Source organism: Delphinapterus leucas, chromosome 8 (assembly GCF_059928025.1).
Source record: "Delphinapterus leucas isolate spDelLeu-1000000601 "Yukka" chromosome 8, BTC_Dleu_Yukka2, whole genome shotgun sequence".
In the NCBI taxonomy this organism is placed as follows: Eukaryota; Metazoa; Chordata; class Mammalia; order Artiodactyla; family Monodontidae; genus Delphinapterus; species Delphinapterus leucas.
Genome location: NC_143136.1, coordinates 110,394,292 through 110,419,771, shown reverse-complemented (window position 1 = coordinate 110,419,771; position 25,480 = coordinate 110,394,292). Strand labels below are relative to the sequence as shown.

At 39.0% G+C, this 25,480-nt stretch overlaps 1 protein-coding gene across 8 annotated transcripts in view; it reads left to right on the top strand.

The window, feature by feature from the left end:
- The window catches only part of ARHGEF4 (Rho guanine nucleotide exchange factor 4), a 250,732-nt gene that overhangs the window by 128,222 nt on the left and 97,030 nt on the right, over positions 1-25,480 (top strand). For 5 of the 8 annotated variants that reach the window (XM_089916944.1, XM_022590520.3, XM_089916946.1 and 2 more), the window contains 2 exons: positions 10,282-10,578; positions 24,853-24,979. In XM_089916944.1, the coding sequence (XP_089773070.1) occupies positions 10,282-10,578; positions 24,853-24,979 (424 nt within the window). Of the gene's footprint in view, positions 1-6,051; positions 9,027-10,281; positions 10,579-10,702; positions 14,095-24,852; positions 24,980-25,480 lie in introns of those variants that run through there. The other 3 variants (XM_089916943.1, XM_089916947.1, XM_089916941.1) reach the window with 3 other exon arrangements.

The window sequence follows — 25,480 nt, the reverse complement described above, 5'->3', positions numbered from 1 at the left end:
CCGCTAGTAGCCTTATGGGGGTTCCCTTGTAAGTTACAAGCTTCTTTTCTCTTGCTTCTTTTAAGATTCTCTCTTTGTCTTTGATTTTTAACAGTTTTAATATAATGTGTCTTGGAGAGGATCTATTTAAGTTGAGTTTGTTTGGTGACTTGTAGGTTCATGAATTTGGCTATCCAAATCTTTCCCCATATTTGGGGAATTCTCAGCCATTATTTCTTTAAATAAGCTTTCTGCCCCCACTCTCCCTCTCTTCTCCTTTTGGAACTCCAGTAATTCACAGATTGGTTCTTTTGAGATATCTAATGGATTATATAGTTTTCCTTCACGCTCTTTTCACTCTTTTTTCTTTGTTCTCCTCTAACTGGATAATTTCAAAGTTCCTGTCTTCTGTCTCACAGATTCTTTCTTCTGCTTGATCCATCCTGCTGTTGATGCTTTCTACTGCATTTTTCATTTCATACGTTGTATTTTCCACTCGGAATTTCTGTTTGGTCCTTTTTATTTTTTTAGATATAACTGACATACAACATTATATTAGTTTCAGATGTACAACATAATGATTCAATATGTGTATATATTGTGAAATGATCACCACAATAAGTCTAATTAACATCTGTCACCATACACAATTACAGAATTTTTTTCTTGTCATGGGAACTTTTAAGATCTACTCTCTTAGCAACTTTTAAACATGCAACACAGTATTATTAACTGTAATTGCCCTGGTGTATATTATATCCCCATGGCTTATTTATTTTATAGCTGGAAGTTTGTACCTTCTGACTCCCTTCACTTCTTTCACCCACCTCTCCATCCCACACTTCTGGCTACCACCAATCTGTTCTCTGTATCTATGAGCTTTTGTTTTTAGATTCAACATATAAGTGAGATCATAAAATAAATCATAAATCTATGTCTGACTTATTTTGAAAATTTAGTATAATGCATTCAAAGTCCATCTATGTTGTCACAAATTGCAAGATTTCATTCTATTTTATGGCTAAATAATATTCCATTGTGTATCTACATATACCACATTTTCTTTATCCATTCATATATCAATGACACTTTGGTTGTTTCTATATCTTGGCTATTGTAAATAATGCTGCAGTGAACACAGGGGTGCATGTATCTTTTCAAGTTAGTGATTTCATCTTCTCCGAATACCCAGAGGTGGAATTTCTGGTTCAGATGGTAGTTCTAATTTTAATTTTTTGAGGAGCTTCTATGCTGTTTTCTGTAGTGCCTGTACAAGTTCACATTTCCACCAACAGTGCACAAGGGCTCCCTTTTCTCCACAACCTTGCCAACACTTGTTATTTCTCATCTTTTTGATGATTCTGACAAGTGTGAGATGATATCTCATTGTGGTGTGGATTTGCATTTCCCTGATGATTAGTCTGTTGAGCATCTTTTCATGTACCTGCTGGCCATCTGTATGTCTTCTTTGGAAAAGTGTGCATTCAGGTCTTTAATCAAATTGTTGTTGGGTTTTTTTGTTTGTTTTTTGTTTTTGAGCTGTATGAGTTCTTTATATATTTTGGATATTAACCCCTTATCTGGTATATTATTTGCAAATACTTTCTCCCATTCAATAGGTTACCTTTTCATTTCATTGATGGTCTCCTTTGCTGTTCAGAAACTTTATAGTTTGATATAGTCCCACTTGTTAATTTCTGCTTTTGTTCCTTTGCGTTTGGTGTAAAATCCAAAAAAATCTTCACCAAAACCAATGTCAAGGAGCTTACTGCTTATGTTTTTTCTAGGAGTTTTATGGTTTCGGGTTGTACATTCAAGACTTTAATCCATTTTGAGTTGATTTTTGTGTATGGTGCATGATATTCTTTTGCATGTGGATGTCCAGTTTCCCAACACCATTTATTGAAGAGACTGTCCACCCCACCATATATTCTTGGCTCCTTTGTCATAAATTAATTGCTCATACATGAGTGAGTTTATTTCTGAGCTTTCAGTTCTGTTCCATTGATCTATGTGTCTGTTTTTATGTCACTAATGTTTTGATTACAATACTTTGTAATATAGTTTGAAATTAGGAAGCACAATGCCTCTAGCTTTGTTCTTCTTTCTTAAAATTGCTTTGGCTATTTGGGGTCTTTTGTTGCTCCACACAAATTTTAGGATTATTTGTGCTATGTTTGTGAAAAAAGCTATTGGAAGTTTGATAGGTATTGCATTGAAACTGTAGATTGCTATAAGTAGTGTGGCCATTTTAACAATATTAGTTCTTCTAACCCATGAGCACAAAACATCTTAACATTTATTTGTGACATTTGTCTTCTTTGATTTCATTCATCAAAGTCTTATAGTTTTCAGTGAACAAGTCTTTCATCTTCTTAGTTATATTTATTCCTAGGTATTTTATTCTTTTGATGCAATTGTAAATAAGAATGTTTTCTTAATTTCTCTTTCTGATAGTTTGTTATTAGTATACAGAAATGCAACATATTTCTGTATATTTTGTATCCTGCAACTTTACTGAATTCATTTATTAGTTCTAAAATTTTTTGGTGGAGTCTTTAGGGTTTTATATATATAACATCAACTCATCAGCAAATATGACAGTTTTACTTCTTCCTTTCCAATTTGAATGCCTTTTATTTCTTTTTCCTGCCTAATTTCTGTGGCTAGGACTTCCAGTACTATGTTGAATAAAAGTGATACAAGTGGGCATCTTTGTCTTGTTCCTGATCTTAGAGGAAAAGCTTTCAACTTTTCACCATTGAATGTGATGTTTACTGTGGGCTTGTAATAGATGGTCTTTATTATGTTGAGGTATGTTCCCTCTATACCCACTTTGTTGAGAGTTGTTTGGTTCCTTTTTTAATTAATGATTTTTATCTTTGTTAAACTTCTCATTTTGTTCATGTATTGTTTTCTTGATTTTGTTGAATTATATTTCTGTGTTTTCCTGGGGCTCATTGAGTTTCCTTAAAAACTATTTTGAATCTTTATCAGGTAAATTGCAGACTTCTATGTCTTTGGGTTAGGTTACTGGAATATTACTGTGATCTTTGGTGGTGTCATGATTCCTTGATTTTTCATGTTCCTTGATTTTTTGTGTTGCTATCTTCAAGTTGAAGTAGCGGTCACCTCCTCCAGTCTTTTCTAACTGCCCTCAGGAGAGAAATACCTGCTGTCAGGCCTGCTAGTGATTCTGAGGTTTTCTCAGACCTTCTATGAACATACCTGTTCCATGCTTCTACTCCCTCTTCTGGAAGATTCCGTAAGTTTTTATGCCTTCTACTGATCCTGCAGAACACCAGCTGGTGTGACAGTCTCCCTTTTGTTTTCTACAAGGTGACACTAAAACTCAAATTTGTGTTTTCTTCTAGACCTACAGATTCAGGCTGGTTTTACTCAGGTGCTCACTAGCCAGCCACTTTTTCCATCCTTTTTATTTCAGCCTACCTATATCATTATATTTGAAATGAGTTTCTTATAGCCTGAATATAGTTGGCTGTTGTTTTTAATCCATTTTGCCCTTCTCTGTTTTTAATTGATCTTTTTATATATACTATTTACCATTTATATTTAAAGTAATTGTTAGGGCTTAAGTCTGCCTTTTTATTTTTCATTATTTTTGTTTCATATTTATCATTTCTGTGTTCTTTTTCTGCAGTTTTATACATTATTTGAGTATTTTTTAGAATTCCATTTTTATGTATTATAGCTTACTTGAGTCTCTTTTTATAATTTTTTTAGTGGTTGCTTTAGGTATTACATTCTACATATACAACTTATCACGGTCTACTGGTGTGGACACTTTACCAGTTCAAGTGAAATGTAGGAACCTTACCTCCCTTTAAATTCCTTTACCTTACCCTGTTTATAATTGTCTTAAATATTTCCTCTAAGTAGATTGAGAACTACATCAGACAATGTTATAATTTTTGCTTTGAGCATCAAACATAATTTAGAAATCTCAAGAGAAGGAATGTCTGTTGTTTTTACCCATATTTTTACTCTTTATATTGTCCTTTTTTCCCAATGTTTGTTGCAAGATGCTTTCTTTTATCATCTGTTTCAAAACTTCCTTTAGTCATTTTTTTAAAGGTATATCTCATGGCAACAAATTCTCTCAGTTTCCTTCCTCTGAGAGTGTCTTGATTTTTTCCTTCATTTCTGAAGAACATTTTCACTGGATATAGGATTCTGCATTAACAATTGTTTTCTTGATGAGTGACTCTTGAAAAATGTTGGGCCACTTCTTTCTGGTCTTCATGGTTTCTGATAATGTCATTTAAATAGCTTTTCCCTTACAGGAAAGGTGTCTTTTCTATCTCGCTGCTTTCAACATTTGTCTTTTTTGTCCTTAGATTTCAGAAGTTTGATTATGAAGTTTCTTCATGTAGATTTCTTTGAGTTCGTCTAATTTCAGATCTGTAGTTTCATGTCTTTTGCCAAATTTTGGAAATTTTTAACTATTATTTCTTTGACTACATTTTCACCCCCACTTACTTTCTTCTCTCTTTTTTGGATTCCAGTACCCTAGTGTTTGATCTTTCTTTATCTTTCACAGGGCCTTGAGCCTTTTTTTTTTCAGTTTGTTTTCTCTTTTTTGTTTATATTGTGTAATTTCTATTGTTCTATCTTCAAGTTCAGTGATCCTCTGTCCTCTCCATTCTCCCATGAGCCCATTCATTGAATTTTTAAATTTGTTATTGCATTTTTCAGTTTTATAATTTCTAGTTAGTTATTCTTTATATCTTCTATTTTATTGTTAAGATTTTCTATTTTCTGAAATCTTCTATTTTTCCATTTGTTTTAAGAGTATTTGTATTTCTTGTTGAAACATTATTTTATGGCTACTTTAAAATCTTTGTCAGATAATTCCAGCATCTTCTCAGTGTTGGCATCTGTTGACTGTTTTTTCTTATTCAAGTTGAGATTTTCTCTGATCCTGGTATGACTAGTGAATTTCTGTTTTATTCTGGATATTTGGGGTAGTATGTTTTGAGTCACTATATCTTATTTAAATCTTCTGTTTTGCAGACCACTTCTAACACCACCCCAGTGGGGAAAAGTGGGCACTGCTTCATTACTGCCAGGTGTAGGTGAAATACCAGGTTCTTTTTTTGGCCTCTATTGACAACCTGTTGCAGGAAGTGGTGTCTCATTACTGATGGGTGGGAACAGGAGTTGAGGTTCTCTACTATAACTCCACTGACACCTCCATGGTTCAGAGGGAGACTTGTTAATGTTCCCCATGGGGTAGGAAGACTTTGTTAATGCTAGATGGTGGTGAAAGTCCTGGCTTTCTACTAGGTCTCCTCCTACATCACCCCAGTGGGGCAGGGGAGGGATGCCTCACTGCCCTGCATGGAAGACACCATGGGAGAGAGCCCCCTTACCACTGGAAGGGGATCAACATCCCAGCTACCCTCTAGGCCTTCCTGACACTATTTGGCTGTGAGAGAATTGTGCCTCATTATAGATAGATGAGGTCAGAAGTTCCCACTTGTGCTTTGGTGAGGAAGGCAGGGAATGAGGGGATGTTGCATGCTAGAGTAGGGCAGTTCTTATCTGAAAGTTTTCTGTCTTGCTAGTCTGCTCCTCTGGGTAGAGAAAGCAGGCTTTTGTTGGGACTTTATGCCTGTGCCTAGTGGTATTTCCAGGTTGCAACTTTCTCCAGGACCTATATATGAGGACCTATATATGAAGTGGAATATATGACGCAGAGAAAACTTAGGGAACTCACTGGTGTGTTGTTCCTTGCATTCTAGGATCCCTAGCTGGTGTACCTTCTTCTCTCTACCATTCAGAGTCTTCATTTTTTTTTTTTTTTTTTTTTCAGTACACGGGCCTCTCACTGTTGTGGCCTCTCCCATTGTGGAGCACAGGCTCCGGACACGCAGGCCCAGTGGCCATGGCTCATGGGGCTAGCCGCTCTGCGGCACATGGGATCTTACGGACCAGGGCACGAACCCGTGTCCCCTGCATCGGCGGGCGGACTCTCAACCACTGCACCACCAGGGAAGCCCCAGAGTCTTCATATTTTTGTTTCATATATAATGTCTCAAGATTTTAGCTGTGCTTAGTGAGACAAATAGGGAGAAGTATGTCAGCCAGTCTGCTACCCCAGAATCTGGATCCTCTTGTTCAATTATTCGAAATTATAAGTGTCTGGTGTTTTAAGTTTGCTGGCAATTTGAGGAGGAGAGAGGGGAAATGCAAAAGAGAGTATGCATAGTAACTAGGCTGAACCTGCTAAGGGAGGTTACCTGAGGGCCACAGTTTCACACACAGACATTAAACCAAAACCTCTGTGTGTTTCCCTAGGACTTGCCCCTGTCCTGCATAGTCTCTGATAACTCCTTTCCTTTAGATAGCATCCTATGCTGGGCTAAATCATTTGCCCTTTCTGCATCCACTTACCCTGTGCTATACAGTAGGTCCTTGTTGGTTATCTGTCTTATGTATACGATAGTAGTGTGTATCTGTTAATCCGAAATCCCTAGTTTATCCCCTGCCCCTTTCCCATTTGGTAACCATGTTTGTTTTCTATGTCTGTGAGCCTATTTCTGTTTTGTAAATAAGTTCATTTGTACCATTTTTTAGATTCCACATATGAGTGATATCATATGGTATTTGTCTTTCTCTGTCTGACTTACTTCACTTAGTATGATAATCTCTAGGACCATCCATATACCGTCTACTTTTAATCTATGTAAAGAAAGCTTATGCATTTATATGTCTTTATCATCTGGAGAGCTGGGACTCTGTTTTGTACATCTTCGAGTTCCCATTGCTTAAAAAATTCCATGGCAGCAAGCTTCGTTCTGTTCTATGCTGAATCTCTAGCATTTGCAGTGCTGTCTGGCATATACCATGTGCTCAAGAAAGGCTTGAGAAAGTCAGGAAGTTGACTACCTATTAGAACTCTTCTTTATTCTGAAAATTCTCATTTCATAAGACAATGTATACATACCTTGCACTATGTGGTAATGGATTTTGATCTGCCTTGCCTGTGTTGGCTGATGGAATGACATTAAACACATTAGGAGAGCACCTTGTTCATTTGTGGGTAACAAGGTTACTTTACCGGGATGCAAGCTGAATAAACTGAATCTGTGTTGCCCAACACTACAAAGAGAATTTGTAGAAATTTTTCCCAATAAAAATGAAAAAAGCCTCCCCAAAATAATGAAAAATCATAGAATGAGTTGAATGCTAAGTAGTATTTTTGTAGTGACGTTCTCAGGTGGGATCTAAAAATAAATCATTCCAGAGAGATGGGACTCCATCACCACCTCAGCCATCTCAGCCCTGTCTACTTATTAACAAAAACAATAATATTGGCTACTATATATTGATGTATTGAATGTGACAGGCATTATACTATGTGTTTTATGTGCACTATCTCATTTAATTCTCATAACACTTCTGAGGGTATTAGTATTCCCATTTTACAGATGAAGAAACAAAAGGGGATTAAGGAAACTTACTTGCCCAAAGTCACACTGCTGGTAAGAGCCAGAGCCAGGATTCAAACTCAGCTTGCCTAACCCCAAAGTCTGCTCCCTGACCCTCCACCCTAGGACACACAGGAGCACCAGAACAGCCTGATCGCCTTGCCTCTCTCTTATTTGCCTGTCTCTCCAGCACACTGATTCTCAATCGGAGAATTCCACCTTGCATCAGAATCCCTTAAGTGGGCATTTCCCACCCCCAGAATTTCTAATCTGCAAGTCTTGATGGGCTTTATAAGTCTGCAGCTCTAGCAAGTTCCCAGGAGTAGGAGTTACCTGTTGCAGTAGAACCAGCTGAGTAAGCTTGGGCTCATGGTCTCTCACAAGGCTGTAGTCACTATGTTGTCAGGGGCTGTGCACAGCTCAAGGTCGGACTGCAGGATGTCTTGCTTCCACACCCGCTCAGGTGGCTGTTGACAGGCCTCAGATCCCCGCTGGCTGTTGGCTAGAGACATCAGTTCCTTGCCACATGAGCCTTTCCATGGCCCTGTTCACAGTATGTCATCTGGCTTCTCCCAGAGCAAGGGGTCCATGAGAGGCACCCCCAAATGGAAGCCACAACCTTTTTATGACCTAATCTTGGAAGTGACATCCCGTCACTTCTTCCAAAGTCTATTCATTAGAAGTGAGTCACTACGTCCAGCTCACACTCAAGGGGAGGAGCTCATAAAAGGGCCCCCATCAAGGTGGTGAAGTCTTTTGATGGCCATCTTAGAGGCTGCCCACCATACTGGGTGCTGCTGGTGGTTTTACAAATACTGCTCTAATTAATGGCCTTAGAACAAAGACCTTTTTTCCTGAGAAAATCAAAGTTCCTTGGTGAGTAAATAGATATATTGCCCTAGTAGCACCCCCAAGGTGGAGAAGTTGGAAGGGAGGAGAGCTCTTTTCCATCAGAAAGGCAAAAAATAAAGGACCCCTAGGACACCATTCACCAGCCAGAATTCTCTCTAAAGGCCCATAACCAAGCTATGAAAATGATAATGTTCTAAAATTCTGATGAAGAAATAGTTGAGGATAAAACTATCACTGATGGCATCAAGAGGTCCCAGCCAACAACTCCGGTACAGGCTGGCAGAAACCTAGGGGGTGGCGCATTGAAAAAGTCCAAGTTTTCTTTTGTTTGAAAATAAGTGAGCTCATCTCTAGTGGCAGTAAGCATGTTCCTGTGGAAGCCCCAGCTTAAGGGTGGCTTGGCTTCCTTCCAGGCAGCTCTATGTCATTTACTCACTGAAAACCTTAGGAGGACAGCTTCTTTATGTACTGTACATAAAATGCACCAGAGAGTCTCACATAAAGATGTGCTCATTAACATCCATTCCCTCTGCGGGGACTTTGAGAGTTATAAACGAGTCTAAGGTGTGGTCCTTGCTTAGTTATGGAGTTGTTATTTCCACCTATGAAACAACAGGAATTTTTACAATGTAGAAGCGTGAAAAGGACATGGGATTTAGAATCAGAAGAATACAGCTGACCCTTAACAACGTGGGGGTGAGGAGCGCCTACCCTCTGTGCAGTGGAACATCTAAATATAAGGTAACTTAACCGTCAGCCCTCCATATCCACAGCTCCACATCCAGAGATTCAACCATCCATGGATCCTATCTGCTATTGAAAAAAATCTGCAAGTGGACCCATGCAGTTCAAACTCATGTTGTTCAAGGGTCAACTGTATAATGACACACAGAGCTGTGTGAACTCAGGCAATCACTTAAGCTCTCTGAGTTTCTATTACCTTATTTATAGGATATGGATAATATGCCAGCTGTTTCTAGCTCACAGTGGAGTTGAGGGGAGGGAACTAAGTAAAAGCACTTTTTAAACTTAGAGCAATATTTGGGTGCTAAAAAAAATACACAGTGATTCTCGACTTTGGATGCATATTAGAATCACCCAGCAAGCTTTGAAAAGTCCCAGTTCCCAGGCTGTACACCAAACCATTATGTACTAATTATGTCTCCCCTTCTTCCTCTGCCTCCTTCTCTTTCTCCATATATGTGTGTGTCTGTGTGTATGTACATAGCCTCTTGAAATAGTCAAGAGAAATTTCACTTGTGTTTCCACCAAATCGTATACACAAAGTGCTTGGGAATGACATTCCAAAGAGGTGCTGTGAAGGAGGTGTCCACTGGGGTGGGACTGGGGATGGAGAGTTGTTAGACTCGAAGAACACATGGGAAGAAAGGTTTCCTCTCCCAGGGTGATGGGTTGATTTCAAAGGACAGAGAGATGGATGGTTGTGCAACACGAAGACAAAGTATTCTGTTAGTGTGGACAAATTTTACTTTGAAATTCAGTTAGGTTGCCTGAGTGGATAACTGCAACCCGGGACAAAGTGAAGGCAGCACAGGCGCCTAAGGAAGGTTCAGCGTGAGTACATCTAGTTAATGTCCGTGCCAAGACAGAAGGAGTAACAAGTGCCTGAGTGTGTTTCTGTTCAAATTCTGTTCTCAGGCAGTATTGTTTAGGCAAGAGCTTTTTGCCCCAGCCACTGACCCTTAAAAAGTGTTTCTAATGAGCATGCCAAGTTCAGTAATTACTTTCAAGACCTAATTCTTTGATCAAGGTAGAAGACTTGATTTTTTTGAAATAGTCTTGAAAGTAGAAATTTTAACAGAAACAAGGTTTGGTTTGTTTCTAATCTTCACATTTTCCAAAATTACTGTGAACAAAGTACTTCACTGGCATCTGTATTTTAGGGATTAACCAAAACATGGGTTTATACCCAAAAGAAACTAAACAGAGAAAGGACACTGTGCTCACTTGCTATGTTCTCCTCTCTGTTCTCTAGAACCACATGCCGTGGGAAGAACAACCAGGCAAGAAGCCCAGTTGCTCCCGCGGTCTGAAAGCTTTTCACACTGAGCCAGCTCAGGGGCCATTCTCTACTGCTGAGACGGGGACATGGAGCCTCCCCTTCATCTCTGCAGAGGACGTCCCCAGGGAGACTCCTTCACAACCCAGGAGCACCTCTCAGCACTCACACATCAGTTTAGATGACCTGTGGCTGGAGAAGATGCAGAGGAGGAAGTTGAAGAAGTTGGCCCAGTTTGAAAGGAAGATGCATGCATGTAAAGATGGAATCCAAGTAAGCTGCTCACATGCCACCATCATCAGACTTGGCCTGGTACCCCCTCTTCCAGTGCAGCTGCTTGCCTTTCCTGTCCCCTGCCCACCTCTGCCCTATACAGCCTGCAGGAGAGACGCTGCATAGCCATGTGTCTGAGAGCCACAGAGGCTGTGGCTCCCTCTTCCCTCTCTGCAGTCTGGCCCTGTGCAAGGCAATGGGGCTGAACTGAAGATGGCGGGGCCTGTCCTCAAGCCCTTTCCATAGTAATTACCATTCAGTGAGGACCCACTCTGTGTCGAACACTGTGTTAGACACTGGACTGCATTAGCTCTAATACTCATACAGTTGCATGACATTCTGATATAACAATCTTAAATCAATCAAGCAAAACTATATAAAGAGAACTAGATTTTGTCTCTAGGGACATTTTGACACCATGATTTTTACATGAAACTGTCAGCTGTTTAAAAATGACTCAGTAGTTTATAAAGCATACCTTTTACCCAATCCCTAACTGTTTCTTGTTCTTTCCCTTTATAAAATAGCAGTATTTTTTATTATCAAGTATTTGTGAAATACACATCCCTGAGTCTCACCTCATCCCTGATACCCACCTTTATTTATTTTTTTCTGTTTCAGGTACTGTTTTTTTTTTAAAAATCTTATTGGAGTATAATTGCTCTACAATGGTGTGTTAGTTTCTGCTGTATAACAAAGTGAATCAGCCATACACATACATATATCCCCATATCTCCTTCCTCTTGTGTCTCCCTCCCACCCTCCCTATCCCACCCCTCTAGGTGGTCACAAGGCACCGAGCTGATGTCCCTGTGCTATGTGGCTACTTCCCACTAGCTATCTATTTTACATTTGGTAGTATTTATAAGTCCATACCACTCTCTCACTTCATCCCAGATTACCCTTACCCCTCCCCATGTCCTCAAGTCCATTCTCTACGTCTGCGTCTTTATTCCTGTCCTGCCCCTAGGTTCTTCAGAACCTTTTTTTTTTTAGACTCCATATATATGTGTTAGCATTCGGTATTTGTTTTTCTCTTTCTGACTTACTTCACTCTGTATGACAGACTCTAGGTCCATCCACCTCACTACAAATAACTCAATTTCATTTCTTTTTATGGCTGAGTAATATTACATTGTATATATGTGCTACATCTTCTTTATCCATTCATCTGTCGATGGACACTTAGGTTGCTTCCATCTCCTGGCTATTGTAAACAGAGCTGCAATGAACATTGGGGTACATGACTCTTTTTGAATTATGGTTTTCTCAGGGTATATGCCCAGCAGTGGGATTGCTGGGTCATATGGTAGTTCTATTTTTAGTTTTTTAAGGCACCTCCATACCACTTTTTTTTTAAATCGAGGTGAAATTCACATAACATAAAATGAACCATGTTAAAGTGTACAATACAGTGGCATTTAGTAGATTCACAAGACTTTGCAGGCCTTATCTCTACCTAGGTCCAAGACATTCTTATCATCTCAAAAGGAAACTTCACAACTATTAAGCAGTCACAACCCACTTCCCCTCCCTAGACCCTGGCAAGCACTAATCTGCTTTCCGTCTCTATGGATTTACCTATTTACCTATGGATATTTCATATAAATGGAATTACAGCGTGTGACCTTTGGTGCCTGACTTCTTTACTTAGCATCATGTTTTTAAGGATCTTCTCTGTTGTAGCGTACAGCAGCACTTTGTTCTTTTTTACGACTGAATAATATTCCATTGTGTGGCTATGTTTGTTTCTATTATCTGTTCATCCACTGATAGACATAGGGTTGTCTCCACCTCTTGGCTATTGTAACTAGTGCTGTCAGGAATACTTGTGTATAAGCTTTCGTTTGTATACATGTTTTCTATTCTTTTGGGTATATACATAGGAGTGGAATTGTTAGGACACATGGTAATTCTATGACTAACTGTCTGAGGAGCTGCCAAACTGTTGTCTACACCATTTTACATTTCTACCAACAATGTACGAAGGTTGCCAGTTCTCCACATCCTCCCCAACACTTGTTGTTTTGTGTTGTTTTGTTTAAGCTATACCATCCTACTGGGTCTGAATGGTACCTCATTGTGGTTTGATTTGCATTTTCCTAGTGACTAATGTTGAACATATTTTCATACGCTTGTTGGCCATTTGTATATCTTTTTTGGAGAAATGTCTATTCAAGCCTTTTGCCCATTTTTAAATTGGTTATCTTTTTGTGGTTCACTTGTAGGGGTTCTTATGTATGGAGATACTAGACCCCTATCAAATAAGTGATTTACAAGTATTTTCTCCCATCTGTAGGTTGCCTTTCACTTTCTTGATAGTGTCTACTTCTGCACAAAAGTATTTAATTTTGATGTAATCCAATTTATCTGTTTTTTTCTTTTGTTGCTTATGAATTTATTGTAATGCCCAAGAATCCACTGTGAAATCCAAGGTCATAAAAATTTACTTTTATGCTTTCTTCTAAGAGTTTTTATACCTTTTGCTCTTACCTTTAGGTTTTGTATTCATTTCAAATTCATTTTTGTGTTTTGTGTGAGGTAAAGTTCCAACTTCAAGCTTTTCCATGTGGATATTTTGTCACTCTGCACCACTTGTTGAAGAGACTATTCTTTCCCTCACTGAATGATTTTGACACCCTTGTAAAAAACCAAATGACCTTAGACGTATAGGTTTATTTCCGGACTCTCAATTCTATTCCACTGGTCTATACATCTGTGCTTTTGCCAATATCGCACTGCTTTAATTGCTGTAGCTTTCTATTAAGTTTTGAAGTTGGGGTGTGTGAGTCCTCTGTGTTATTTTTCAAGATTATTTTGGCTATTTGCTGTCCCTTGTAGTTCCAAATAAATCTTAGGATCAGCTGTTTCATTTCTTGGGGGATAAAAAGGCCATTGTGATTTTGATAAGATTACATTGAATCTGTAGATCACTCTGGAGAGTATTGCCTTCTTAACAATATTAAATCTTTAAATCCATGAACACAGGTGTTGCCTGATTTTTTAGGTGTTCTTTAACTGCTTTTCACAATGTTTTGTAATTTTCACTGTACAAGTCTTACACATCCTTGGTTAAATATTTCTTAATTATTTTATTCTTTCTGGTGGTATTGCAAATGGAATTGTTTTCTTAATTTCATTTTTGGGCTTGTTCATTGCTAGTGTATAGAAATACAATGGATAGTTGTATATTGATCTTGTACCCTGCAAATTTGCTGAATTTATTATCTCTAAGAATATTTTTGTGTATTATTTAGAAATTTCTATATATAAGATACAGACCCTATACATTAAAAAAATTTATATCTTTGCATTTATTTTCTTAGGGATTATTATAAATGGCATTATGTTCTTAATTTTATTTTCCACCAGTTGACTTTTAGTATATTGAAATATTATTGATTTTTATGTGTTGATATTGTAGCCTATGACCTTGCTGAATTCATTTATCGGTTCCGGGAATATTTTTTAAAGACTCCTTGGGATTTTCTATGTAGACAGTCATATCATCTACAGGTAGGGACAGTTTCATTTTTCCCTTTCTAATCTGTATGCTTTTTTCCCTTGCCTTATTGCAGTGGCTAGGAATTCTAATACTGTGTTGACTAAGAGTGGGAAAAGTGGATATCCTTGCCTTATTCCCTGTCTTAATAGGATACATTTCAATATCTCACTATTAAGTATGATGTTAGCTGTAGAGTTTTTATAGTATCTCTTACTCAAGTTGAGGAATTTCCTCTCTAATCCTAGTTCGCTGAGATATTTTTTAAAATGTGTGTTGGATTTTTTTCAAAAGCTTTTTCTGTGTCAATTGATGTGATCATTTTATGTTTTCTTCCTTAGCCCCTTGATATGGTAGATTATATTCATTGATTTTTTGGTATGTTGAATCAGCCTTCTCCACTTGGAATAAATCCCACTTGGTCTTGCAGTATATATGGAATGTATAATTTTTATACATTCCTATATTAATTTGCTAATATTTTGTCCAAATCTTCTGCATCTAAACTCATGAGAGATATTGAGCTGGGGCTTTTGCTTTTGTATTATCTTTCCATAGTTTTGGTATCAGGGTAATATGGACCTCATAAAATGAGTTGGAAAGTAGTCTCTCCTTTTCTTTATTCTTAAAAAGATTGTGTAAAATTGGTTCCCTTTGCTCTGAAGTCTACTTTGATATCAATATATCCACTTCTTTTTTGATTAATGTACCTTTTTTCATCTTTTTACTTTCAACTTGTCATTGATTTAAGTGAATTTCTTATGGCAGCAGTTGGATCTTTTTATTTTATCCACTCTGTCTTTTAATTGGTATATTTTGACAGTTAACATTTGAAATAATTATTATGTTAGGGCTTAAATATGCCATTTTATTATTTGTTTTCTGATTGTTTCTTCTGTTTCCCAATACTCTTTTCTGTCAGTTACATGAACAATTTTTAGGATTCCATCATAATTTATTTGTGGCATTTTTGAATATATTGTTCTGTTTGGTTCACATAGTTGTTGCTAAGAGTATTATATATATACATAACTTATCACAGTCTACTGTTATCAACATTTTACCACTTCCAATGAACTGTAGTAATCTTAGTTCCACCTAGGTTCATTTACCATCTCCACTATTAAAATACAATTGTCTTGTGATTTCTTTACATACATTTTTTTTGAAGTATGGTTGATTTACTTCCAATATTATGTTAGTTTCAGGTATACAACATAGTGATTCAATATTTTTATAGATTACGCTGCATATAAAGTTATAAAATAATGGCTATACTTCTCTGTGCTGTACAATATATCTTTGTTGCTTATTATTTTATATATAGTAGTTTGTACCTCTTAATCCCCTTTCTCCTACCTTGCCTCTCCATCCACCTTTTCCCCACTGTTAACGACTGGTTTGTTCTCTGAATCTTTGAGTTTCTTTCTGTTTTTTGTTATATTCATTCATTTTATTTTTTAGATTCCACATATAACTGAAAATATACAGCATCTTTCTTTCTCTGTCTGACATTTCTCTAAGCATAATACCCTCAAGGCCCATCCATATCATTGTTGCAAATGGCAAAATTTCATTCGTTTTTATGGCTGAGTAATATTCCAATGTATGTATATGCCACATCTTCTTTATCTATTCATCTGTTGATGGACACTCAGGTTGCTTCCATACCTTACCAATTTTGGACAATACTGCAATGAACACTGGGGTGCATATATCTTTTTCAATTGTTGTTTTTGTTTCCTTTGGATATATACCCAGGAGTGGAGTTGCTGGATCATATGGTAGTTTTATTTTTAATTTTCTAAGGAACTTCTATATTGTTCTCCATAATGGCTGTACCAATTTACATTGCCACCAACAGTGCACTAGGGTTGCCTTTTCTCCACATCCTCACCAACATTTGTTATTTGTTGTCTTTTTGACGACAGCCATTCTGACAGGTTTGAGGGGATACCTCATTGTATGTTTTTTAATTAAATTTTTTATTGGAGTATAGTTGATTTACAATGTTGTGTTAGTTTCTCCTGTACAGCAATGTGAGTCAGTTATACATACACATATATCCACTTTTTAAGATTCTTTTCCCATACTGTTCATTGCAGAGTATTGAATAGAGTTCCGTGTGCTATTCAGTAGGTTCTTATTAGTTATCTGTTCTATATATAGTAGCGTGTATATGTCAATCCCAATCTCCCAATTTATCCCTCTCCCACTATTCCCCCCTGGTAACCACAAGTTTGTTCTCTACATCTGTGACTCAACTTCTGTTTTGTAAATAGGTTCATTTGCACCATTTCTTTAGATTCTACATATAAGTGATATCATATGATATTTGTCTTTCTCTGTCTGACTTACTTCAATCAGTATGACAATCCCTAGGTCCAATCTAGAGTATTTTTAATTTCATTTATTGTGTTGTTCATCGTTGCTTGTTTCATCTTTAGTTCTTCTAGGTCCTTGTTAAATGTTTCTTGCGTTTTGTCTATTCTATTTCCAAGATTTTGGATCATCTTTACTATCATTATTCTGAATTCTTTTTCAGGTAGACTGCCTCTTTCCTCTTCATTTGTTAGGTCTGGTGGGTTTTTATCTTGCTCCTTCATCTGCTGTGTGTTTTTCTGTCTTCTCATTTTTCTTATCTTACTGTGTTTGGGGTCTCCTTTTTGCAGGTTGCAGGTTCGTAGTTCCTGTTGTTTTTGGTGTCTGTCCCCAGTGGCTAAAGTTGTTTCAGTGGGTTGTGTAGGCTTCCTGGTGGTGGGGACTAGTGCCTGTGTTCTGGTGGATAAGGCTGGATCTTGCCTTTCTGGTGGGCAGGTCCACGTCTGGTGGTGTGTTTTGGGGTGTCTGTGGACTTTTTATGATTTTAGGCAGCCTCTCTGCTAATGGGTGGGGTTGTGTTCCTGTCTTGCTAGTTGTTTGGCATGGGGTGTCCAGCACTGTAGCTTGCTGGTCGTTGAGTGAAGCTGGGTGTTGGTGTTGAGATGGAGATCTCTGGGAGATTTTCGCCGTTTGATATTATGTGGAGCTGGGAGGTCTCTTGTGGACCAGTGTCCTGAAGTTGGCTCTCCCACCTCAGAGGCACAGCACTGACTCCTGGCTGCAGCACCAAGAGCCTTTCATCCACACGGCTCAGAATAAAAGGGAGAAAAAGGAGAAAGAAAGAAAGAAAGGGAGGGAGGGAGGGAGGAAGGAAGGAAGGAAAGAGAGAAAGAAAGAGGATAAAATAAAATAAAGATAAAATAAAATAATTAAAATAAAAATAATTATTAAGAAAAAAAATTTTTTTTAAAAATGGATGGATAGAACCCTAGGACAAATGGTGAAAGCAAAGCTATACAGACAAAATCTCACACAGAAGCATACACATACACACTCACAAAAAGAGGAAAAGGGGAAAAAATAATAAATCTTGCTCTCAAAGTCCACCTCCTCAATTTGGGATGATTCGTTGTCTATTCATGTATTCCACAGATGCAGGGTACATCAAGTTGATTGCGGAGCTTTAATCCGCTGCTTCTGAGGCTGCTGGGAGAGATTTCCCTTTCTCTTCTTTGTTCGCACAACTCCCGGGGCTCAGGTTTGGATTTGGCCCTGCCTCTGCATGTAGGTCGCAGGAGGGCGTCTGTTCTTCGCTCAGACAGGACGGGGTTAAAGGAGCAGCTGACTCGGGGGCTCTGGCTCACTCAGGCCGGGGGGAGGGAGGGGTACAGAGTGCGGGGCGAGCCTGCGGCGGCAGAGGTCGGCTTGATGTTGCACCATCCTGAGGTGCGCCATGCGTTCTCCCGGGGAAGTTGTCCCTGGATCCCGGGACCCTGGCAGTGGCGAGCTGCACAGGCTCCCCGGAGGGGGTGTGTGTATAGTAACCTGTGCTCGCACACAGGCTTCTTGGTGGCGGCAGCAGCAGCCTTAGTGTCTCATGCCCGTCTCTGCGGTCTGCGCTGATGGCCGCGGCTTGCGCCCGTCTCTGGAGCTCCTTTAAGCAGCGCTCTTAATCCCCTCTCCTCACGCACCAGGAAACAAAGAGGGAAGAAAAAGTCTCTTGCCTCTTTGGCAGCTCCAGACTTTTTCCCAGACTCCCTCCCGGCCAGCCATGGTGCACTAACCCCCTGCAGGCTGTGTTCACGCTGCCAACCCCAGTCTTCTCCCGGCGCTCCGACCGAAGCCCCAGCCAGAGTTCCCAGCCCCGCCCACCCAGGCGGGTGAGCAGACAAGCCTCTCGGGCTGGTGAGTGCCGGTCAGCACCGATCCTCTGTGCAGGAATCTCTCCACTTTGCCCTCCGCACCCCTGTGTCTGCGCTCTCCTCCGCGGCTCCGAAGCTTCCCCCTCCGCCACCCGCAGTCTCCGCCCGTGAAGGGGCTTCTAGTGTATGGAAACCTTTCCTCCTTCACAGCTCCCTCCCTCTGGGGCAGGTCCCGTCCCTATTCTTTTGTCTCTGTTTTTTCTTTTTTCTTTTGCCCTACCCAGGTACGTGGGGAGTTTCTTTCCTTTTGGGAGGTCTGAAGTCTTCTGCCAGCGTTCAGTAGGTGTTCCGTAGGAGTTGTTCCACATGTAGATGTATTTCTGGTGTATCTTTGGGGAGGAAGGCGAACTCCGCATTTTACTCTTCCGCCATCTTCCCTGATCTCCCACATCTTCTTTATCCATTCCTCCTTTGATGGACATTTAGGTTGCTTCCATGTCCTGGATATTGTAAATAGTGCTGTATTGAACATTGGGGTGCATGTATCCTTTTTTTTTTTTTTTTTGCGGTATGCGAGCCTCTCACTGTTGTGGCCTCTCCCGTTGCGGACCCCAGGCTCTGGATGCGCAGGCTCAGCAGCCATGGCTCACGGGCCCAGCCGCTCTGCGGCATGTGGGATCTTCCCGGACCGGGGCACGAATCCGTGTCCCCTGCATTGGCAGGCGGACTCTCAACCACTGCACCACCAGGGAAGCCCTCATGTATCCTTTTGAATTATGGTTTTTCTCTGAATATATGCCCAGGAGTGGGACTGCTGGATTATATGGTAGCTCTATTTTTAGTTTTTTAAGGAACCTCTGTACTGTTCTCCATAGTGGCGGCACCAATTTACATTCCCACGAACAGTGTAGGAGGTCACTGTGGTTTTGAATTACATTCCCTAACAATTAGTTGATGTTGTATTTTCATGTGCCTGCTGGCCATCTGTATGTCGTCTTTGGGAAAATGCCTATTCAGGTCCTCTGCCCTTTTTTTTTTTAATTGGGTTGTTTAGGTTTTTCTGGTATAGATTTGTATGAGCTGTTTATATATTTTGGATATTAACTGCTTATCAGACATTATTTGCAAATATCTTTTCCCATTCAGTAGGTTGCCTTTTCATTTTATTGATGGTTTCCTTCACTGTGCAAAAGCTTTTAAGTTCGATTAGGTCCGATTTATTTATTTTTGCTTTTGTTTCCCTTGCCTAAGGAGACAAATCCAAAAAAATATTGCTAAGGCCTGTGTCAAATATTATACTGCCTATGTTTTCTTCTAGGAATTTTATACTTTCTGGTCTTACATTTAGGTCTTTAATCCATTCTGAGGTTTGTTGTTGTTTTTTTTTTTTTGGTGTGAAGAAATCTAATCTCATTCTTTTACACGTAATTGTCCAGTTTTCCCAGCACTACTTATTGAAGAGACTATTTCCCCATTTTATATTCTTAACTCCTTTGTCATAGATTAATTGACCATATTGCATGGGTTTATTTCTGGGCTGTCTATGATGTTCCATTGATCCATGTATCTGTTTTTGTGCCAATACCATGCTGCTTTGATTACTGTAGCTTTGTAGTATAGTATGAAGTCAGAGAGCATGACACCTCCAGCTTTGTTCTTTTTTCTCAAGATTGCTTTGGCTATTCGGGATCTTCTGTGGTTCCATACAAATTTTAGGATTATTTATTTGCTCTTGTTCTGTGAAAAATGTCATGGGTATTTTGATAGGCATTGCATTAAATCTGTAGACTGCTTTGGGTAGTATCGATATTTTAACAATATTACTTCTAATTCATGAATATAGGATGCCTTTCCATTTATTTATATCATCTCCAGTTTCTTTTATCAATGTCTTATAGTTTTCAAAGTATATGTCTTTCTCCTCCTTGGTTAAATTTATTCTTACACATTTTATTCTTTTTGATGAGATTGTAAATGGGATTGTTTTCTTGCTTCTCTTTTTCATAGTTAATTATTAGTGAATAGAAAAGCAACAGATTTCTGTATATTAATCTTATATCCTGTAACTTTACTGAATTCATTTATTCTAAAAGTTTTTTGGTGAAGACTTTAAGGTTTTCTATATATAGTATCATGTCATCTGCAAATATGATAGTTTTACTTCTTCCCATCCAATTTGGATGCCTTTTTCTCTCTTGACTGACTGCTATGGCTAGGACTTCCAATACTGTGTTAAATAGAAATGGTGAGAGTGGGCATCCTTGTCTTCTTCATGATCTAGGAAGAAAAGCTTTCTAGTTTTCCCCATTGAGTATGATGTTAGGTGGGTTTGTTATAAATGGCCTTTATTATCTTGAGAAATTTCCCTCTATACCAACTTTGATAAGAGTTTTTATTGTGAATGGATATGAATTTTGTCAAATGCTTTTTCTGCATCTATTGAGAGATCATGTGACTTTTATCCTTCATTTTGTTCATTCTTATAGCCTTGGTTGTACAGGAGTCTTTCTGCCAATTTCCAGTTAGTTTTCAGTGGTAATTGTTCCACATGTAGATGTATTTTTGATGTGTTCATGGGGATAGATGAGTTCCATGTCCTCCTACTCTGCCATCTTGATCAATCCCCTTATCCTTCATTTTGTTAATGTGGTGTATCACATAGATTTATTTGCAGATGTTGGACCATCCTTGCCTCCCTGGGATAAAAACCCACTTGATCATGGTTTATGATCCTTTTTAATGTATTTTTGAATTTGGTTTGCTAATATTTTGTTAAGGATTTTTGCATCTATATTCATCAGAGAAATTGGCCTGCAATTTCCATTTTTTGTAGTGTCTCTGTCTGGTTTTGGTATCAGGGTAATGCTGGCCTCATAGAACGAGTTTGGGAGTGTTTTCTCCTCTTCAATTTTTTGGAATAGTTTGAGGATAAGTATTCCATTTTCTTTAAATGTTTGGCAGAATTCCCCTGTGAAGCCATCTGGTTTTGAACTTCTGTATGTTGGGAGTATTTTGATTACCAATTCAATTTCAATACTAGTAACCAGTCTGTTCAGATTATCTGTTTCTTCCTGACTCAGTCTTAGAAGATTATATATTTCTAGGAATTTATCCGTTTCTTCTAGGTTGCCCAGTTTGTTGGTATGTAATTGTTCACAGTATTCTCTTATGATTGTTTGTATTTCTGTGATACCAGTTGTAAATTGTCCTCTTTCATTTCTAATTTTGTTTATTTGGGTCCTCTCTCTTTTTTTCCTAATAAGCCTGACTAAAGGCTTATCAATTTTATCTTTTAAAAATACAGCTCTTGGTTTCATTGGTCTTTTCTCTTGTGGGTTTATTTTTTGGGAGGGGTCTCTATTTTGTTTATATCTACTCTGATCTTTATTATTTCTGTTCTTCTGCTGACTTTGGGTTTTGTTTGTTCTTATTTTTCTAATTCCTTTAGATGGTGGGTTAGGTTGTTTATTTGAGATTTTTCTTATATATTGAGGTAGGCCTGTATCACTATAAACTTCCCTCTTAGAACTGTTTTTGCTGCATCCTATAGATTTTGGAAAGTTGTGTTTTTATTTTCATTTATCTCAGGGTATTTTCTTTTTCTTTCTTTCTTTTTTTGATGTGGACCAGTTCTAAAGTCTTTATTGTTTCTTACAATATTGGTTATGCTTTATGTTTTCATTTTTATGGCTGCAAGTCATGTGGGATCTTAGCTCCCTGGCCAGGGATAGAACCAGTACCCCCTGCATTGGAAGGCAAAGTCTTAACCACTGGACTACCAGGGAAGGCCCTGTCTCAGGGTATTTTCTGGTCTCCTCTTTGATTTCTTGGTTGACTCATTGGGTTTTTAGTAGCATGTTGTTTAGTCTCTATGTGTTTGTGTTTATTTCCATTTTACTTTCTGTAATAGATTTCTAGTTTCATACCATTGTGATCTGAAAAGATACTTGGTATATTTTCTGTCCTCTTAAATGTGTTGAGACTTGTTTTGTGGACTATCATATGATCTATTCTAGAGAACATACCATGTGTATGTGAAAAGAATGTGTATTTTGTTTTTGGATGGAATGTCCTGTACGTACCTATTAAGTCCAGTTGGTCTAATGTGTCGTTTAATGTCACTGTTTCCTTATTGGTTTTCTGTTTGATAATCTGTCCATTGATGTAAGTGGGGTGTTAAAGTCCCCTAATATTATTGTATTATTGTCAATTCCTCCCTTTATTTCTGTTATGCAATGCAGTGTTATTAACTATAGTTGCCCTGATGCACCTTACATCCCCGTGACGTATTTTATAACTGGAAGTTTGTGTCTTTTGGCTGCCTTCACCCATTTTACCTACCCCCTACTCCCTGCCTTTGGCAAGTACCAATCTGTTCTCTGTCTCTATTAGCTTGGCTTTTCTTTTTTAAGATTTCACATACAGGGCTTCCCTGGTGGCACAGTGGTTGAGAGTCCGCCTGCCGATGCAGGGGACACAGGTTCATGCCCCAGTCCGGGAAGATCCCACATGCCACAGAGCGGCTAGGCCCATGAGCCATGGCCGCTGAGTCTGCGCATCCGGAGCCTGTGCTCCGCAATGGGAGAGGCCACAACAGTGAGAGGCCCGCATACCGAAAAAAAAAAAAAAATTCACATACAAGTAAGGTCATACAGTCTTTCTCTTTCTTGTCTGACTTATTTCACTTAGCATAATGCCCTCAAGAGCCATCCATGTAAATTTTCAATTGTAGCTATATTTTTCAGTCCTAATGTTTCCATTCTATTCTATTTTGTATCTATTTCCCTGCTGTTATTTTCCATTCATTTCAAGAGTGTTCACACTTACTTCTTAGAGCACAATTATATGAGCTTCTTTAAAATCTTTTATAATTCCAGCACTGTATCATGTTGGTGCTGGGATCTATTGTCTTTCCCTTATAAGTTATGGAGATTTTCATAGTTCTCTGTATATCAAATAATTTTGGGTTATATCTTGGAAATTTTGAATATTATGCTATGAGCCTTATTTAGTTTCTACGGAGAATAATAGTTAAGTTTTTCAGGCATCTGAGAGTTTAGGGTACAAGTTCTTACTGGCCTTCAGGGGCTATATTTCTTATGTCAGTTCATGTTTTCAAGGTGTTTTCAGTGCTACTTGGATAATGTAGATCACCCAGTGGCCAGTCTGAGACCTGTAAAATCGTCTACTCCATAATTTGGTTCTCAAAGACTTTAGTATTCTCTTTAGGGTCAGATCCACCCAAGCGCAGTTTGGGGGTAAGTCCAGTGGTCATAAACAACATTATGGTGTCATTTTCTTGATCTCTTTCCTTTCTGCATTCTTCAAGACACTTCTTGGCTTCCAGGAGTCCCCCTCTTCCTGGACTTTTTGCTAGAAAGCTAGGCTTTCGTTTTCCCACTCTGGCATATACTTCCTGCAACTATGTCTGCCTCTGGAGCCAAGGGGCAGGCGGACAGAGACAGGAAAAAAGAAATAGGGATTCTCCCCCTCCCTCAGAGTTTTAGGTGCCTGCCTGGCCATCACTGCCATACTATAATGGGATTTCCTGGGAGTCTAGGGTGGAACTAAATGACAACATAGAGGATTTCCCCAATTTGCTCATACCCTTGGGGTCCCTTTCCCCTCTCTTCAGACCAGAGAAGGCATTTTGGAGTAATTTTGGTCCACACCCAGTTTTAAGCTGCTATTGAGTTCAGGCCAGAGGATACTGTAGGGACCACAAAAAAGGTAACTCACTATAGGATTGGTGTAACTTCAAATACTGGCTTCCTTTTCCAACCCACCTGCTACCATTTATTTCAGAGCCCTTAGGTAACTGATTTATACATCTGCCCAAGGTTTTTAGTTGCATTCAAATGGAAGAGATGGGGTGGGGTATCATACTCCCATCTTAATCCTTGTTTGTATATTTACATTTCCATTAATCACTAAAAGAATTTTCTAAGCACTGTTTACTTAATTTGTGTGGAATACAAAAGAAAATGGAACATTTATTTGAATACATACCAAAAATTTTAAGTAAATTTCATAACTTTATAAAGTAGACAAAATCTGGAGGGGCCAAGTTTATTTCTGGATAATGGAATGATAAAGAAAGGTACAATATCCTTCCCCTCCGAAGACCTCATGCAACACTGGTCCTTACTGTCTGAAGGGTAAAGTCTGTCTTACGATTATGAGGTGTCAGGGACTTCATGGGTTGCATTTTAATTAAGCACCCCTGCAAGAATATAGCTAAAACAAAGCCTTCCTTTTGGAGAAATGTCAGGCTGTGTGGCTGACCAGCTGGTATAATTTGGGGGTTTGGAGACCTACTGTCAGTCCTCATTTCACATTGTTGAATGACAACCTATCCTGCCATGGTTGCCACATATGACCATACAGGTTGAAGACTACTGACAACAAGAGAAACTTCTCTTTTCTCCATGGATTTTGAAATGAATGGCACCTCCCAGAGCTGTGTGCATTTTGGCTGCATGTTCTCTCATGACAAAGTCCTGGGCAATTAGAAAAATTATAATGTGGCAATGACAACATGTTATCTCTTTTCTTCATTTACTCTCTGCCTCTTTTCTCCTCTCCTAGTGCTGGAGGAAGATGACCATTACCTCTCCAGAGTCTTTGAATCTCCCTAGAAGAAGCCATCCATTCTCCCAGAGTGCCCCGACAGGACTGAACCACATGGGCTGGCCAGAGCCCATACCTGACATTGGTGAGTTACATGCCTCTCTCTTTTCCTTCACACTCCAGTGTCCTGGCAAAAAGGACAAGACGTGAGAGCATGTTGTTGACAGCTGTGTTTACTTGTCTGGCAGAAGTAGCTTGAATGTCAGAAATAAACCATTGTCTTTAACTCTTTCAATTAGGAAGAGGTCCCTAGCACTCTGATAAAGGGAATTCTTGGCTTCAGGAAGATTCCATTACTGAATCCCTAAACCTGGCTCCATTCATTTTGAGCAGAACTACTGACCATCCCTTGAAACTTGTAATAGGGTATAACTTACACAGAGAGAGTTGTCTAATCTAGTGATGAAACCTGGGTGTTTTCCCTTCTGGGGGACAAGCCTCTTCCTTGAGTTTTATGGCAGCCTGTCTGAGTCCCTTTCCCAAAACTATGGCAAGCAGCATCACATCACATATTTGTCCATAAAAGGGCTGATTTTCATGCCAGAAGGAAACTGGGACCCAGTGAGGGCCAGGATGGGGCATCCTC